At 30.9% G+C, this 17,447-nt stretch overlaps 1 protein-coding gene across 1 annotated transcript; it reads right to left on the bottom strand.

Moving 5' to 3' along the window:
* Positions 1 to 1,079: 1,079 nt before the first annotated feature.
* On the bottom strand, positions 1,080 to 15,108 carry LOC143044987 (uncharacterized). Its single transcript, XM_076217266.1, has 9 exons — positions 14,966 to 15,108; positions 12,783 to 13,037; positions 10,797 to 10,940; positions 9,256 to 9,606; positions 8,358 to 8,675; positions 7,371 to 7,583; positions 6,803 to 6,859; positions 4,009 to 4,078; positions 1,080 to 1,984 (listed from the first exon to the last, which is right to left on the bottom strand). Exons 1-9 carry the CDS (start codon positions 15,027 to 15,029, stop codon positions 1,291 to 1,293), a joined length of 2,166 nt encoding a protein of 721 aa, XP_076073381.1. The 5' UTR covers positions 15,030 to 15,108; the 3' UTR covers positions 1,080 to 1,290.
* Between the last annotated feature and the right edge of the window lie 2,339 nt (positions 15,109 to 17,447).

Here is a 17,447-nt window from a genome sequence, read left to right as displayed (position 1 = left end):
TTGAAATCATGTGACTGCATTCACATCAATTTAAGTGTAGAGTCGCGTGTTTTACGTCAGAATGTAAACGTCAAACAGGAAGATATATAAATTAGTTTTGTTGTTCAAAGTATTTTCAAATTATATTTTCAAATGGGGAATGGTGTTATATAGGAATGAAAAATCAAAAGTGTTGTTAAAATTAATTTCAGAAAAAAACCGAGATTTAAAACTATACAGAGGTTCTTTGGAATTTTAAGAACCCACAATGTTAATACCACTACGCGCGTAAAATAATTTTGTCATTCAAATTATTTTCAAAATTATAATATAACAATAACATAATGGCGGTATTTATTGAGGTACAGAGCCACGTCATATGTGACAAAGAAACACAAAAAGCCACACGTACAAAACACAACATTAAAAATGAAAGATAATACAAACAACACATTGACAGGATGTATAAGTAACGAGCCACGTCAAATAGATATCACAGAAAACAGACCAAACAGTAAACGTAATATGTATGACAGAACAAAGACACATAAAAGAACAGTATAACCTTGATACCTTCTTTTGAACTATTTTAGAAAAGAACAAGACGTTCTGTGACATATCCCCTGGTTCATCAACTTTCGATAGTATATTCTGCTCAGACACTGGTGACGTTTTACAAAGTCTGAGTAGGAGCTACTGTTTTTCCGCTATCTACGATGTTGGTTTATTGGTGTACTGCTCAACTGTCAATGAAAGTTATCTAACCAACTATGTACAGTCTACATAGTGCATAGATTTAGTCATTAATTATTTCGAAATAAACCTTAAATTCACTACTACGGATTTCATAAAAACACAGCTTGAACATGAATGCAGATGAAATAGTTCCATCCTAGGTATCATATATATGATAAAACATACTACGAGATATCTTAATGAGTAGTCACAAACCATTTAAAACACTTTTAAACTGTTCATGCGTTTCCGTTCAGATTCTAGAAATCTTAAGCTCATAAAAAGTGTTTACAGTATTGTGAATATATGAATTTATGCATCCACTGTATACTATTGAAGTGAATTAAAATAAAAGTAAAAAGATGAAACACATATTTTTGTTTAATAATGAGACGATAATTTAATATACTTATTATGACTGTCCTTCTTCCATATAGCCAGGTAATTTTTTTTAACAATCTATAAAAGTTTGTTGCAAAGAATATGTCAAGTGTAATTCGTGATACTGAATCGATTGATTTCTTTCCTTGGTATCGTGTATCAATATATTCTATTCTATTACATTTTTTTTTCTTTTTATAGTCTTTTTTTGTTCTTATAAGGTAAACTTTGTGTCCTACTGAACCCTGTTTCTTCCGGATCCAGGGAGACATTAGTTGCTGATGTAGCAGTTTTATCACGGATTATCTTTCCATTCAGAGAGCTAGTCTTAACTTTACTTGAATCTTCTTTATCGTATGTACGAAAATGATCTTTTGACCTATTGAACCCTGTTTCCTTTGGATCTAAAACAACATAGGTTGCTAGACTAGAAATATCGGGTAATGATAGATGACATATTTCATTATGTGAACTAAGGACGCTGTATTCGTTGTCATGTTCGAATGTCTTAGGATCAATACTAGTGTAATAGTTCTCTGCTTCATGCCGCGCTGTCGTCTTGTTGTTGTTGTCTTCTTTACTCTGTAGCTTTTCTACGATTATATCGTAGTCGGAATGATTTAGAGGCCTACTTGTTTCGTGTCTCTCTTTTATTGTATTATTCTGGTCAATACAGTATTCTTGATTGTCAGTTAGATTATATTTGGCCTGCACTTTAAGGGATGATCTTTTTATATCCTTGATCTCGTAATAGTGCTGATAGTCTGGGTCTGTCTCAGTCGATACTTTATTAGTGATATTGCTGTTCGTTTGGGGTAAATCTGTCTTTCGATGGATAGCATGGTCACTGCTGTGCTTTGTACCATCTCCTAATTTACCTTTATTGGATCTATAAAAGAATGATTAAGATAGTTTCTAGCTGTAAACATCACATTTAACACAGGGGGAGGTCAATTAGTATACGAAATGTGCGTACTAGAATCGAAAGCATACATAAATGATTAGACTTCATGAAACTTACACAAAGCGTTATTCATGATCTTTTGTTTCCTTGGGCAGCAGTATTAAACAAACAGATGTAGATACCTTAAAACTGCCTTAAATAGGTAACCAGCATAATTATTTATATCCGAATAATTTACCGTCTTCAATTTCCTTGTTCTATCAAGTTCATCATGGTGACAGCTGTACTTTACATTTTTTCATGTGTTTTACTTGTACAACTTATGATGTAGTTGGAGAAAGAGACTTACCTCCACCACATTGTGTGCCGTTACTAGCTCATGATAGTATTGATCATTCGTTGTAATTCCTAAACCTTCTCCATATATATCAATATGAATGTTACTGTTGGGACGTATCGTATAGCGGGTTATTTTTGCGGATGTAAAATTTCGCGATTTTCATTGAATAAGGTATACGAAATATTTTGGCTGTTGTTTTTGTTGCGGATTCAAAACTTTTATCAATACCTTTGCATGTTCAAAACATTTCAAATTGGCAGAATTTATTTTAGCGATTTTGTTTTATCCGCAAAAAAAAGCAAAAACTTGCACCCCGCGAAAATAACCCGCTTTACGGTATTAGCTTCTAAAGGATTGTCTGTTCCTGCTGATAAGATATAATTTGCTTGGCAGGCAGTGTATTCATTTGCAAATTTTCTAAATGATGCAATTTATTCTTCTAGTAATTTTACATGGAAAGAATGAATTATCATCAAAGAAATAACGTTACGTTTAAAGTATAAATTATATATTTTCACCAAAAAGTGAAATTAGGTTTAATAAGATACAAGAGTCCCCTGTTAACTTATACGTTTTTTTATGGATTTTGTTATCACTTTACCAAACAAATTGCTACTTGCTAATATAAAAATGCTGGATTTACATGTTTAGAAACATACCGTGTAGAGATTCATAATTTCTTTTCTTAAAGCGGCATAAACCTGATATTTTTTTTCCAGATAAAGTATCTTTTTTTAAACACGAAAATGAGCTATGGACATGTGTATACTTATGGCTTAACAATGTATTCTTCTGACTTTTCAGTCTCGTTGAAATCTCGTTCTTGAACTTTTTCCAAAACATGTGAAACAAGTGAAAAATATCAATGAATTTAGAAAATGTTATAACCAAACTTAACTCTGTGAAAAAATTGTGTATTTAGAATAAGTAGTTTTGGGGTGATAATTTTTCAAATGGTATGAAAAAATGATGAGGGGTACAAGAAATTGTTTTACCAGAAACATCTGTCACTATTTTTTTGTTCAATCATTTTTAACAAAGAAGTTGCAATAATATGCGTTTTATTCTTAAATAGGGAAAAATCACAAATTTACAAAATTGACAGCATGGTAAATTTGACACAAAAAAGTATCAAAATATGATTTTATTAAGACCTATCTATAGTTTTTTTAAGTTAAATTTTTTCAGATTGGTCAACTCTTTCTTTATTGAAAGTATCAAAAAATCATTTTTTCACGATTATAGCCAAAAAACGGGTAAAATTGAAGAAAATGGTAAAATCATCAAAATTATGTACTTTCAAAGGGCAGTAGCAAAACAGTAGTGCACCATCATATGTTTTTTTCTTCACCAATTATTTTTGTCGAAGTCATATAAACCGAAAAATCAGGTTAAGACGAAAAGTGTAATTCTAGAAATGTATGGCTTCTCAGAGGTGTACATCTTTGAAATGTCTATAAGTGATTGAATATTATGACGACTGTTAACCGTTTTGTTTAATGTGTTGATATTACATGATTGATCGAGACATCTGTTAGCATCATGGGTATATCAAGTATGTAATTTCAATCTATGTCTACTGTTGTTGTTTCATGTTGACCCTTATACATCATGTACATCTTTTAATCTTTTTTACTTCAAACAAAATTGTTAAAAGATAATATTTTACCTTCTTTTGCAATAAAGAATTATGATTCCAATTAAAATTCCAAAGCACAGAGCAGCTCCAATAGCTAAACCTTTGAATAACAAAAAGTAACAAGATATGCATTAAAAGTTGTACTTTTCGATAAACATACGTATCGTTATAGTAAGAACTACTGACGTTGTCTAAACTATACTTAAGTGCAAATGTATGCTATATCATCTAAGAAGTAGTATAAACCATTCTCAATTTTTAATTAAAATAAGTGATACATGACAATGACACTAAATACTAAAAATCAAATGTATACCATCTTAATATGAAAAGTTCTTTTAACGTTAAAAGACTGGTATTATTTTATGTGCATACTGAGCATCAAATGAATTAACTGAATTTGAAAATCGTAAGTGAATTTGAACATTCAATTAAGGTGGTACCTAACACTACAGGGAGATAACTCTGTAAAATCAGCTAAACGTTTTAATTACGTTGTGTTGTTAAGGGAATATTAAGCTTCTCAATAATCAAAATAAGTGTTTGTCAAACTGCTATATAACCAGTGTAATTTTTCTGATAAAACGGTTGGTTCAAGTTTTTTGAAATTTTTATATTTTTGTAAAGGGGTCAAAGTAAATACTTTGTCAAAATTTGAAAAAAAATTAAACGAGCCAAATTAATTTTAGTTAAAGTGTTGGATACCACCTGAATTTCCTTTGAAACCTTACCAAAATTCAACAGAAGTTTAAAGTTTTATCTACGCTCTACAACACTGTTTACATTGTACCATGTACAAATAAAAGATTAACTACATCTTTTCATTGAACAATGCACAATACGTTTTGGACCAGTAAACACCTTACTTTGTGAGGAACTTCGCTGACTCTAACAAAGACGTTACCAGAGAGGATATCATCCAAATACACAACTCATTAATAAAAAAATATAATGAGTATGCTAACAGAGATACAATATTTAAATAAGTACTGAGTGTTCTATTTTATACGACAGTTTTGTGTATGTATACGACGCAGAGTTCATACAGAGCCTATTGAAAGACAAACAGAAAAATATTCAGGAAATGAGGGCTAGCTGAAGGACTCCTCCTGGTGTGGTAGTTTCTACCTGCGTTGAAGACATATTGGTGGCCTTGGGCTGTTGACTGCTCTATGGTCCGCGGGTTATTGTCTCTTTGACATATTTCCCGTTTCCAATTTTATTAGATTTTATTTTCGTCTGTTTTACTTTGATTTGTTTATTGTAAAGTGGTTAATGAGATTTTAACCGCGGTCAACTTCTGATGCATCTTTTTTGAATTTTGCAACATGTAATTGAGAAAAACCACGTGTTATGAAGCCATTTATTTTGGTCTGCGTATAGTCAATTCATTTTTACTGTTTAAGTTTTTTAGATTTGGTTCAAATATAATCTTAGATCAATCATAATTCTATCTTATTCATTCAAATGACGTCATTTTTCATTTTTTGATGAACTGTTTTACAAATTCAAATGACGTCAATTTTTTTTTTGTCATTTTTTACAATTTCAAATATGACGTCACTTGGCGTTGAGGTTTAAACTTATTCGGATGTGTCTACATTTTGTGTTGCAAATGTCTGGTTATGTAATGTATTTCAGTTGTTTCCTGTAATTAGTTAATATTTCAGTTTTATCATGTACAGGTTTTGTTTAGTAATTTTATAAATTTACTGCTTGCAAAAGTATAAATTATTCTAACTAATAGGGATGTTCTGGTAACTAACAGAAAACCCTGGTCGTTTTTGGCACAACTTTTTTTATCTTTTGGTCCTCGATGCTGTTCGACTTTGTGCTTGTTTCTGCTTTCAAACTTTTATATCTGGGCGTGTCTAGTAGATCTTGTGTGGAAAAAATACACTTCTGGCGTATTAAAATTTTCAACTTGTTGCCTTTTGTTGGCTGTTGTTCGTGTGTTTCTTTGTCACTAGTGTTCTCCAATTTATTTATGTTGTAGTCCTGTGGTGTTGAGTTGTCATTTTAATGTTATATTTCACATGGCTATAAAAGAGGGAGGTTTGGCATGCCACAAAACCAGGTTCAACCCACCATTTTTTCCTTTAAAAATGTCCTGTACCAAGTCAGGAATATGGCCATTGTTAAATTATAGTTCGTTTCTGTGTGTGTTACATTTTAACGTTGCGTCGTTTGTTTTCTCTTATTTTTGAGAGTAAATTCACATTGCGATAAGATGTGTCACGGTACTTGTCTATCCCAAATTCATGTATTTGGTTTTGATGTTATATTTGTTATTCTCGTGGGATTTTGTCTGATGCTTGGTCCGTTTCTGTGTGTGTTACATTGTAGTGTTATGTCGTTGTTCTCCTCTTATATCTAATGCGTTTCCCTCAGTTGTAGTTTGTTACCCCGATTTTGTTTTTTGTCCATGGATTTATGAGTTTGAACAGCGGTATACTACTGTTGCCTTTATTTAGAGGTAGACATGTCTTATATTATTACGTCTTTGCTCTCAATGTTGTTGTCTCTTATATCAGAATTCGTTTTTATATAACAATTGCATCCAAAAATAAATAAATCAATTTAATGTGTGTACCGACATATGTTTTTTCTTCTTTCCCTTATTAAATAATAACAGAATCAATTTTGTTGATTACTCACAAAGGTTAAATATAATTTTATCAGATGAAATTAAAGAGATGTAATAGGATCGCCAATGCAACAACTACCAATAAGAGTTGAAATACAATTTCAGTAAACCTTTGTTTCTTCTACTTTTCAATTTACTTTGTTTTTTCACTGTCAGTTAACATATTTCATAATGTACCTGCAAATATGGAAAGATCTACAATTTTCTGTGCCTTTGATTTTGATGTTCCCGGTTCTGTAATATATGATATGATAGCACAATAGTAAACAACAAAAAATGAAATCATAAAGTCTTTCGTTTTATTTTTTTTATATTTTTTGATTTACTCTCATTCAGAAGGATGTTGAATATGTAAAGACCTAATTTCTCTGGTATTTTGTCTTTGAAAGAGATTTGTCTCATTGGTAATCATATCACATTTGATTATTTTCATATTTGTATTAACACCCATGTATAGAGAGGACAGCGTCTGTTAGCACTGATTATTTTTTAATTTTTTTATCACATTTTCTTGTGTTTTCTTTATTAAACCCTCGACACTTAACCTTGTGGATATGAATCAATTACATAAATTGATTAAATCTCAATTTGAATAAAAGAAGTTTTTGTGTATACTTCACATATTTATCAAGCAAACGTAAAACAAAATCAATAGATGTCCGGTAGTCAATTTACATGTTAATTCCTATATACAGTTAAGTGCCATCATCATATATTAGAGTCCAAATAGTGTGTTTGAGCATACCTGTAACGTCTAAACTATCTGATGTTAATGCTAAAAGTGCAATAGTTGTTTGACTTTTGTCGCTTGCTTGTAAATGAAGGTAAGTTGTTGTCTCAAGCTGTTCAGATGTCTTCTGTGCTGTTGTTATATCAAACAAGGTAGGAGTAGTATCGGATTGTGACGTCAAGACTGGTTCAGTGAATTTTGATGAGTTCATTACTGTTTCTTGTGGGTCTAAAGTGATATACTTGTTAATATAAGATAAATAACATAGAAGATATTTCATTTTTATTTTAAGCATATTTATGTACGCTGAATTAAAAGCCTAACTGCTTGGTTGATAAAATAAATAGTGCTTAAACGTTTTGTGTAACGTTGGAACGCAGCACTCGTCATAAAATCGGTCTATTTTTAACAATACATAAAGAATTCAACTTAGAAGCCATCTAATGAGTCAAGTCAATGAACAAAAGAAAACTCTGAAAGATGAATATTGTTGACAATCCTAAATATAATATGAAAAGTTGTAGTTGTAGTTATCCGTAAAAATTAAAACGAATTCTATGCATTTAAAGAGAGGTAAAAAACACAAGAGTGATATTGCATAACGGTCAACAAACTCGTGATAGCGTCTGTAAAATTAATGAAGGCATGGTTTCGTCTTCACCATTTTTTGTTAGATAGCGTCCTTGTTAGCAGCAAACCTCTATCAATAAAAAAGTGTCTTCTATGTGTCAAGTATGGTGAAATATATTAATTATTATAAATAATGAAATGTCTTTGAATTTGTTGTTTGATTCGTAGTCTAAATTTTCAATTTGTAATAAGAAAATGAATAGTTATAAGTACTTTTATTATTTTGTACTCAGATATGGGACAATAGAGCACCTTCGGTTCAGACGATTCAATTATATTTTAAGAATGTAATGGAGTAATTAATTGTAAACGAAATATAACAGACTAAATTTTCAAAAAGTTTTAGACATTAATTTCTCAACCACAACTTACCTTCACATTCGTATTCTGTCTTGATGGTGTAACGTTGAAAGCATTCTGGATGATCCTGTGTATATTTAGACATGTCGATTGTACAAAGATTCCAATTCGACACATTTGTACATAGAGAATCATTTATTTGCTGGTAAATAGCAGAACATGCAGTTGAGATGAATTCAGGGTCAAATCTCAAACTGCTTTTGTCAATATTCATATAAATGTTTGAACATTCTGCAAGATGATATGTACCGTTCACGTGTTGACATTTTTTTATGTGCTCGGTTGTCCCTTTACAAGCACCAGCATTTGAACGGCATTTACTAATAAAATCTGTAAATTGAATCTAAGATTCCAACATATGTCATAAAAATCATTTAATTATTAATACTAAGATTTATGTTAATCCCATTACGTATTAAGTGGTCACAATGAAATTTGTAATAAATAATATCGAAAAGCAATCATTGGAGTTTCCAAATATGCGTGCTTTGAGAAGAATGCTAAAAGTTATATTAATCTTTTCCATTTTCTGTTCAGCTTTAAATACTGGTTTTTCATAGATTATAGTTCACGTTTGGCAAAACGTTTCAAAATATTTCAACAACATCATATTAGATATGACTTTTCAACTGTTCGAGTGTCTCTGATGAATCTTTTGTTGACGAAACTCACGTTCGGTGTTTCATTTTGTAGTAAGCCTTGTATCTTTGATGACTTTTTTCAGATGCACGAAGATTTTTTGTAAGGTTATTTTAAAAGGGATTATCAATTATGTTTAATATCTAGCTTCAGCATCGTATATTTGTCAATGTTCACGCATCCGACATATTGTTATTTGGCATGTAAGTAACATGTCGTTTTAGATACACGTGTTTATGTGTTTTACAAAAAACATATATAAGGCCAGTACCTGCACATTTTTTATTTACAATACTGATATCATCGAGAGCGATATCTCCTTTTGGACCCTTTCCATGGGTAGCTTCAAACCTGATTTGGTAGATTCCCACATTTTTTAAGTCAATAGTCGCTTGCTGCCATGCATTACTTTGGTTAGACTTTTTAAGGAAGATGCGCTTTTTATTCCCTTTTAAACTATTCATTTGGAATACTTTTAATCTACCAATATCATCCCCATACATATGATACCAAAAGGATAAACACTGTTTATGACGTGAAACTATTGAACCACTTGTTAACTGTGCAATGTCTCTTCTATTTCCTGATCTTGCATCGCTGTACACATAAAAACCAGTTTCAGCTAAAATTACAAACATGTAAAACTGGTTAAAAAAGATTGATGCTGACATCAATGGTCAAGTATACGTAATAATACAGATTACAATATGTTTACATTGCAGATTTGTTCCTTGTCGAAATAGTGTTCAATTGTTTAAAGTTTATCTTTTACAAAACCAATGATTAGTAAAACAAATTGCAAACAGGGGGTACTTATATATGGCATATTTGTTTTACTCGATAAAATCTGCTTCTATGATCAGTCAAATGCTTTCCCTTAAATGATGAAATGAAAATTGCACACAATGAGTAACTTTGGATGTATTGAGTGGACAAAAATGCGATATTTCAATAATATAAATGCAGGTCATTATAACAGTACAGATATGATTTCTTAGCCAGATTGATGTTCCTACATTTCCTTGTTCCTCAAATCACAGTCATAGAGTTATTATTAATTTGGAAGAAATTCCACTCAAACCAGTTTTTACGGCCGTTTTATCCTTTAAACGAGGCGAGAGTTTTTGTTCTGTATTGAATACCTAACTGTTACTTTAAAGTGACGAATAGCGATAAAAGCGCTGTAATTTTTTTTAATGTTTTTTTTAATACATGTATTAATTTTGTGGCAAACATGTACAAGTATACTCAATATCATTTCCATCTATCATGAAGAGAAAGTTCGTCAGATCATTGCACCAAACATAAACTTTAGAGGACACATCAGTGTTAGTGCTAAAAAAACTGTACGCTTACTGATGTTGGTTAAATCGCAAATTGTTCAGTTGCTTCATGTTTCAAACTTTAAATCAATGTAAACACGAAAATCATTGACATGTAGACATCGATGAAAGCTACACATGCAACAATTCTGTCTCTGAGTACACAATGAATACTTCGGAGTTCCATTACCATTTGCAATCATGAAACAGAGGTTCTCCAGTTCACAACACATTTTTGCCCTATAAATGATGAATACAATCATTCTTTCAATATGGGGGCTCATTGACATGTTCTGTAATAGGAGAGTAGTTGTTAGAAACATATAATTTCTTTAAAGAGCCAAAATTATTTTTTTTTTCAATTTTTTTAGAGTGTGCTATAATTTTGAATTCAGGTATAACTTCCGATATTGGGAACTGACAATGAATTGCATTTGATGACTGGTTCGTAATCATTTGTCTGTAGTATTACTATTAAGTGTTTACTTACAGACAGAAGTGTGGTCCTTGGATGGTCCTGTCAATTTTGTTTTCGTCGATCCGCTCCCTTTCTTCCAAATGTATGGACCATTACTTTTTGAAGAAGATATCCATCCACACAATGAATTTTCAAAGTTACAGTTATGGGCAATTTCTGTATCATAAAATATTTTATATTAAAAAATTTCTTGGAAAAATATTTATAAGATTTCCAATAAAAAAGTAAAGACCAAACGACGGAATTGATCAAAAGCATAACTTACTGAATTTTAAGAACTTATGAAATCGAATTTCTTTCTTCAGATTATTTTTTTTTTATTTTATTTTATTTTTGAATGAAATTAATTTTTGCCCACTCCATGTCTAAGTTATCATCAGATTACGACAAAAGTAGAAGGCAAATGTAGACTTAGAAGTCAGAAAAATTAGATATCTGTATTTCATATAATTGTGCCTTTAAAAACAAAAGACTTAGTATTAGGCAGTCCACATGCTGTCGTTTGTCTATCTACTCATTTTACTTAAACCAGCTAAAATTCAATCTTTTTTTTCTGAAATACCAGAAAACAAGGTATAGATCTTTAATAGAATGTGCAAATTTTTAGAGTAGTAGGTAATTCATTTGTGAGAACTTTCATTTCAATATAGAAAATGACATTTTATCATATTTATGGTTGTATTTTACAAAAAAACAGAAAACTTATGTTTGATTATTTTTTTTTCTAATTTTGCCACATAAGGTGAAGCAACTCAAATGCAAGGGCAGATAATTCAGATTAAGGTACTTTTACAATAGAATGTGTTAGGAATTTACCTATTTTATAATGTAGCAAGAAAACGGGTTCGGTCACCCCATTTTTTCTTTTTCTTAACTGAAAGCATACTATTTAAGCTATCTTCAAATATGTTATCTCAAAATTCTAAGGTGTAGTTTACAATGTACGCTTTATTGCAGAACATTGGGTTTTCCATGCATAATCTATACAAAATCTGTCAATTTTGAACACTGTGTAGCGTGAAAATAAGCCGGTGACCCATTCTTTTTATTATTATTTTTTAAAAAGCATAATATAAACTACATTTTGGCAAATTATTAAAAAATTCTATGGATTATAATTTAGACACCTAATCTACCTTAAAAACGAAAATATATATTATAATCTCATGATTTATATAAAACCTGGTGTTATAAAATGAAAGATTTTGTCTCTGACCAACTTTACAAACTAAAATGGAGAACGGATATTGGGAAAAGGTCAAATAGACAACAATCCGACTAAAGAGCAGATAACAGCCGAGGGCTACCGATAAGTCTTCATCGCAGCGAGAAAATCCCGCACCAAGATGTAGTCCTTAGCTGGTCCCTAAATAAAATATTTACTAATTCGGTGAAAATTGACGTCATACTAAACTAAAACATATAAATGAACTAAAATTAAAACATACAAAACTAACAAAAGCCAGAAGCTCCTGACTTGATAGGCACAAAAATGCGGCGGGGTTTAACAGATTTTTTGTATAGATCTCAACCCTCCCCTATAACTCTAGCCAGTATAGAAAAAAAACTAACACCCAGCAATATTCACAGTAAAACTCACTTAAACAGATGTCCGAGTCATATGTCAGAATACGTAAACAGTTACTGACATGCCAGCTCCAAAGCTTTATTAAACTGGTTAAAATCTTAAAACTAGCACAATCCCTTCCGTTAGGGGTTTAGTATCATACAATCATAACATATATAAGACAAACATAACCCGTATCATGCAAACAACTGGTTTAAGAATAAATGTATCTTTTTCCGATGAAACCATATGAGTGAATCATATCAATACCAAAATATGCAATCCGTATCTGTTTATTTTCTTTAAATCTATATATTAAACAAAAAATTGAAACAATATTAGAGCAGATCGTGCATATAAATCATATGAATTATATCATTAAATCTTTTCATTTTAAAAATTAAATAGCCCAAAACATACTTAGTATTTACCTAGACACGAATATGACAAGCTGAAAAATCCAAGTTCCAGTAAACAGCTATTCGGCATTATTGATGTAATATTGCACCTGTTTTGTCCATTACATGTGTTTCTTAATCTAAAATGTTCTTGCTCTGAAAGACTACATTTAGCAGGTGCACATTTACTATTTGCCTCCACAGACATGTTCAATAGTTTGATAACAGTATAATCAGTACAAAGGATAGGAATTGTTTTGTTGAAAGGAACTGTAACCAAATGCTTTTCTAAAAAATAAACAATTTAATTTTATCAACAAATTTTTAAACATTTAAGTTTATTTTGTTTATTTCAAACTTGCATATAATTAAACTCATCATATATACCAGGATTAGAATTTTATATTTACACGAGACGCGCGTTTCGTCTACAAAAGACTCATCAGTGACGCTCGAATCAAAATATGTTAAAAAGGCCAAATAAAGAACGCCATTGTAGAGCATTAATTGTACAAAATGTTGTAGGACCAAAAATTCTAAAACTATATTTTAGTCTTTCTACTTCGATTCGCCATCTTTTCTAACTATATGATTTACTTTGAAAACGTTTTGTAAAATTGGAAATAAAAATTAAACATGATTTAAATATTAGGTTTGTTTGTCTGTTTGTCTTTTTCATTTTAAGCCATGGCGTTGTTAGTTTATTTTTGATTTATGAGTTTCACTGTCCATTTGCTATCTTTCGTCCCTCTTTTTTAAAAATTAGTAATTATAGTGACTGTAAGCATCTTGTTGATAGCAAAATAGACTGCTTTCTTTTGTCTACTAAGTACTTAGGAATAGGTACTTGCATAATTTTCGAAACCCATTTAGTACTTTTGACAATTAAGGTTCACATTATATATGCTTTTTTCCAACTGATATGGACTTTTTCTTTCCGGAATATATTACTTTATACATACAGTGGTATAGTAATATAGGACTTCTCCCAAATGATCCAAACGAGTGTAGGGTGATTAGGGCAGTACATTTATGATTTAAAAGCAGTAATATTTATAGATATCGGAAGATGTGGTATGAGTGCCAATGAGATAACTGTCCATCCAAATAACAATTTATAAAAGTAAACCTTTATAGGTCAATGTACGGCCTTCAACACGGAGCCTTGGCTCACACCGAACAACAAGCTTACAGGGCCCCAAAATTGCTAGTGTAAAACCATTCAAACGGGAAAACCAACTGTCTAATCTATATAAAAAAATTACATAACCAAACGACAACTACTGTACATAAGATTCCTGACTTAGGACAGGTGCAAACATTTGCAGCGTGGTTAAACGTTTTAATGGTACCAAACCTTCTTCCTTTTTTCTGAAACAATAGTATAACATACATTGCATGTTAATTATTTATTTGTTAACGTTGATTAAGCCTTGATCTAAACAAACAAAAACTCAAACTTCTTTAAGACTTTTGTCATAAAACCTTTACATTATTTTAGATATGTTCTGCCTTTCAAACTAAAGACATTCAATGTGGGTTAGGAAATAAAATATCAAACCACTTGTCTCCTGCTAACCATTTTTTGCATTTATTTTGTCTTTGCCATGATAACCTCTAAAGCTGGTCTATCTTTTTAATTGGGCAAATGATTTGAACTGTAAGTTTATATAATTTTGAAATGTTGAAAAAAAAATATATCTGTTAAACTTGATTTAAGGATGTTCGCCGTTCAGTTTCAAAATAAATAACTTTTCATAAAATTAGTATGTATTGATAGGGAATAAATTGTGGAATCAAAAAAGCAAAAAAAATATAGGGGTCAATGTGCTTGTTTCCGAGATAATAGCCATTGGAATTTTGGCGGGAAAATGTTCTCCCTTGATTTTTCATAGCTTTATCATTGACCAGTTAAAGTTCTCAAATACTATTAAAAAATAAATAAAGTTTTATAAGACTTTTACAATTGACTTATAATTATACAGATAAAGGATTTATAAAAAGAAAAATGGGGGTTCATGGGGAAATTATTTTAAGGCATTCGAATGGATAAAACCAGAGGATTCTGAAAATCTGACAAAAATTCCAAAACGTCACAAGCAGACATCCTTAAGACAATAATGTATAAAACATTTTAAAACAATAAATTTATGTTCACAGAAATATTTACGTTATAAGTATTAAATTGTGTAAACCACTCATAGAAAGTAGCATACCTGTATTTGCCAAGCTAATCCATAAACAAAATAAAATCAAAATGTTCGTCATTTTGTTTTTCATTTTTATATTCTATGATTTAATAAGCTTATAAGCTAAACGTTAATTGTGGCTACATGTCAATCGATACATTTTTATGTAGTGAAACATCACTCCTTACTATGTTTTTTTAATATTCAAATTTCCTGTTTAACCCTGTATAAGTACATATTTTACGAACAAACATTGTGGTTTGTTACAATATCATACACAACGCTACACGTAAAGTAAATTGTACTTTAACATTTTTAAGACATTGAAGTATTTTGTATGTGTCATATTAGGTAACTAAATTAAAGTTAAAGCATGATAGTATGAGGACATCCTCAGAAATGCATACAATGGTCGAAACCATATACAATTATTGTCCAGGACAAAATTGATTTATGATGGTGTATATTCCTTACGTGAAGAGGCAGCAATTAACTTTAACGCTGATCTAATCATCAGACAAACTTACGATGTCCGATAAACATATATTTAATGCATGTAACAGTTTAATGAGTTGCTTCTCGAAAAGTTATCTTAATACTGATATTAAGAAATTACCATGAATAGTGTTAATATTAGTCTTTCTCATTCCTCAAAAGAAAGTCAAATACGGATCTATACTAACTATTCGGTTTCTCACACTAAATTTTTCCCCATTATCGGCAACGCTTTTTTATGTTTTATGGGAAAAAAAACTGCTATTTTTAAATATGAGTGCAATATCTATATAAATTCTCAGATATATAAATAAAAATGCAAGTAAAATAATACCGAGCTCCAAGAAAAGTTCAAAACGAAAAGTCAATAGTCGAATGCAAAATCAAAAGCTAAAACACATCAAACGAATGGATAACAACTCTTATATCCCTGACTTGGTATGTTTTCTTATTTAGAAAATGGTGAATTAAAGCGGGTTTTATAGTTAGTTAAACCTCTCATTGAAGGTTCTACGGTTTTTCCTAATGAACTTTGTTTGATCTAGTGTCAGCATCCTAGTCAAACTGTCTTGGTTTACAACCAGCCATTAAACTAGGTTCAACCCATCAACTTTTAATAAAATGTCCTGTACCAAGTCGGGAATATGACAGTTGTTAACAAATAGATATAGGAAGATGTGATATAAGTACATAATGAGACAACTCTCCATCCAAGTAACATTTTATAAAAGTAAACCATTATATGTAAAGGTATGGCCTTCAACACGGAGACTTTGATCACACCGAACAGCAAGCTATAAAGGGCCCTAAAAATTACTAGTGTAAAATCATTCAAATGGGAAAACCAACGGTCTAATCTTTATAAAAAACGAGAAAGGAGAAACACTTATGAACCACATAAACAGACGACAACCACTGAACATCAGATTCCTGACTTAGAACAGGTGCAAATAATTGCAACGGGATTAAACGTTTTAATTGTACCATACCTTCTCCCTTTTCCAAAACAATAGTATAACATCTCATCATAGAAAGACACACTATAAAATATCAAATGGAAGGCTTAACTCAATAAAAAACCTAGTAACACAAATTAAGACACAATGTACGAATAAATTTGATCTAGTCCGTGTTTATGTAGGTTGTTGCACTTCAGTCTTTCTGTTGTTTCGTTGTTTTCCTCTTATAGTTGATATGTTTCACTCAGTTCGTTTTTGTTTTTTTTTATCAATCGATTTATGACTTGAAAATCAACAATGTTACCTTTCTATTGCATGGGTCTTATCATCTGTTTTGTTTTATTTCTTGTTTGTTTGTTAGTTGAATTGTTTTATTTTTTTATGGGGTGAGGCGGGGGTGTCCCTCGATAGAACTTGTCTTTGCCGTTATTCTAAGTAGTTATTGCGTTCCTTTATCGTTGTTTTTTTCTTAACTACCATAGTCAACTCCTTAATTTGATATTCTAGAGGTGTTTGAAGTCTTGCTAAATTAATGATGGAGGATGAAGTTACATTAAAACATTCAGTAGAATGTAGGATAAATAAGTATTAGAAATATGGGCTTTGTAAAATTAAATTATATTAATCTGACTTTATCGAGTACTTTTATTCATTGTATGTACAAAAAAAGAATTATCTGATAAAATAATAGGATTGAACACATTTCAGTTTCACTATACCTTTGTTGATTAGAGACTTTGACCAATACCTCGTCTGCATCGATAATATTAACGGCATTTGATCTCCTCAATCATCGTTGTCAATATTGAGTAGAGTTATTATTCTGGAAAATCCGTACGCGTGCAATAAATATTTGATCAACCTTAAAATAGTCTTGTATTAGCAATGATTGTAATTCGCTTCGAAACTACAACCATATGTCAACCATTGTCAGGACTTTGCATGTGGCTTGGCGAATGATAAATCAAAACAGTCAATTAACTGCTTGGTTTAAATACATAATAACAAGACACTCGGAAAGGTAAGTTTTCGTCGCTGGTCATCCAAAATGTCGT

Source organism: Mytilus galloprovincialis, chromosome 9 (assembly GCF_965363235.1).
Source record: "Mytilus galloprovincialis chromosome 9, xbMytGall1.hap1.1, whole genome shotgun sequence".
Taxonomy (NCBI): Eukaryota; Metazoa; Mollusca; class Bivalvia; order Mytilida; family Mytilidae; genus Mytilus; species Mytilus galloprovincialis.
Note: the sequence above shows the minus strand (reverse complement) of the source record. Positions and strands in the feature narration are given on the sequence as shown.

Coding starts and splice junctions, on each gene's coding strand:
- LOC143044987 (XM_076217266.1), bottom strand. CDS start 15,029: ATGAAAAACAAAATGACGAACATTTTGATTTTATTTTGTTTATGGATT. Junction 6,860..7,370: donor AGATAGTTTAGACGTTACAG/GTATGCTCAAAC, acceptor CATATATTACAG/AACCGGGAACATCAAAATCA. Junction 4,079..6,802: donor AGATCTTTCCATATTTGCAG/GTACATTATGAA, acceptor TGTTATTCAAAG/GTTTAGCTATTGGAGCTGCT.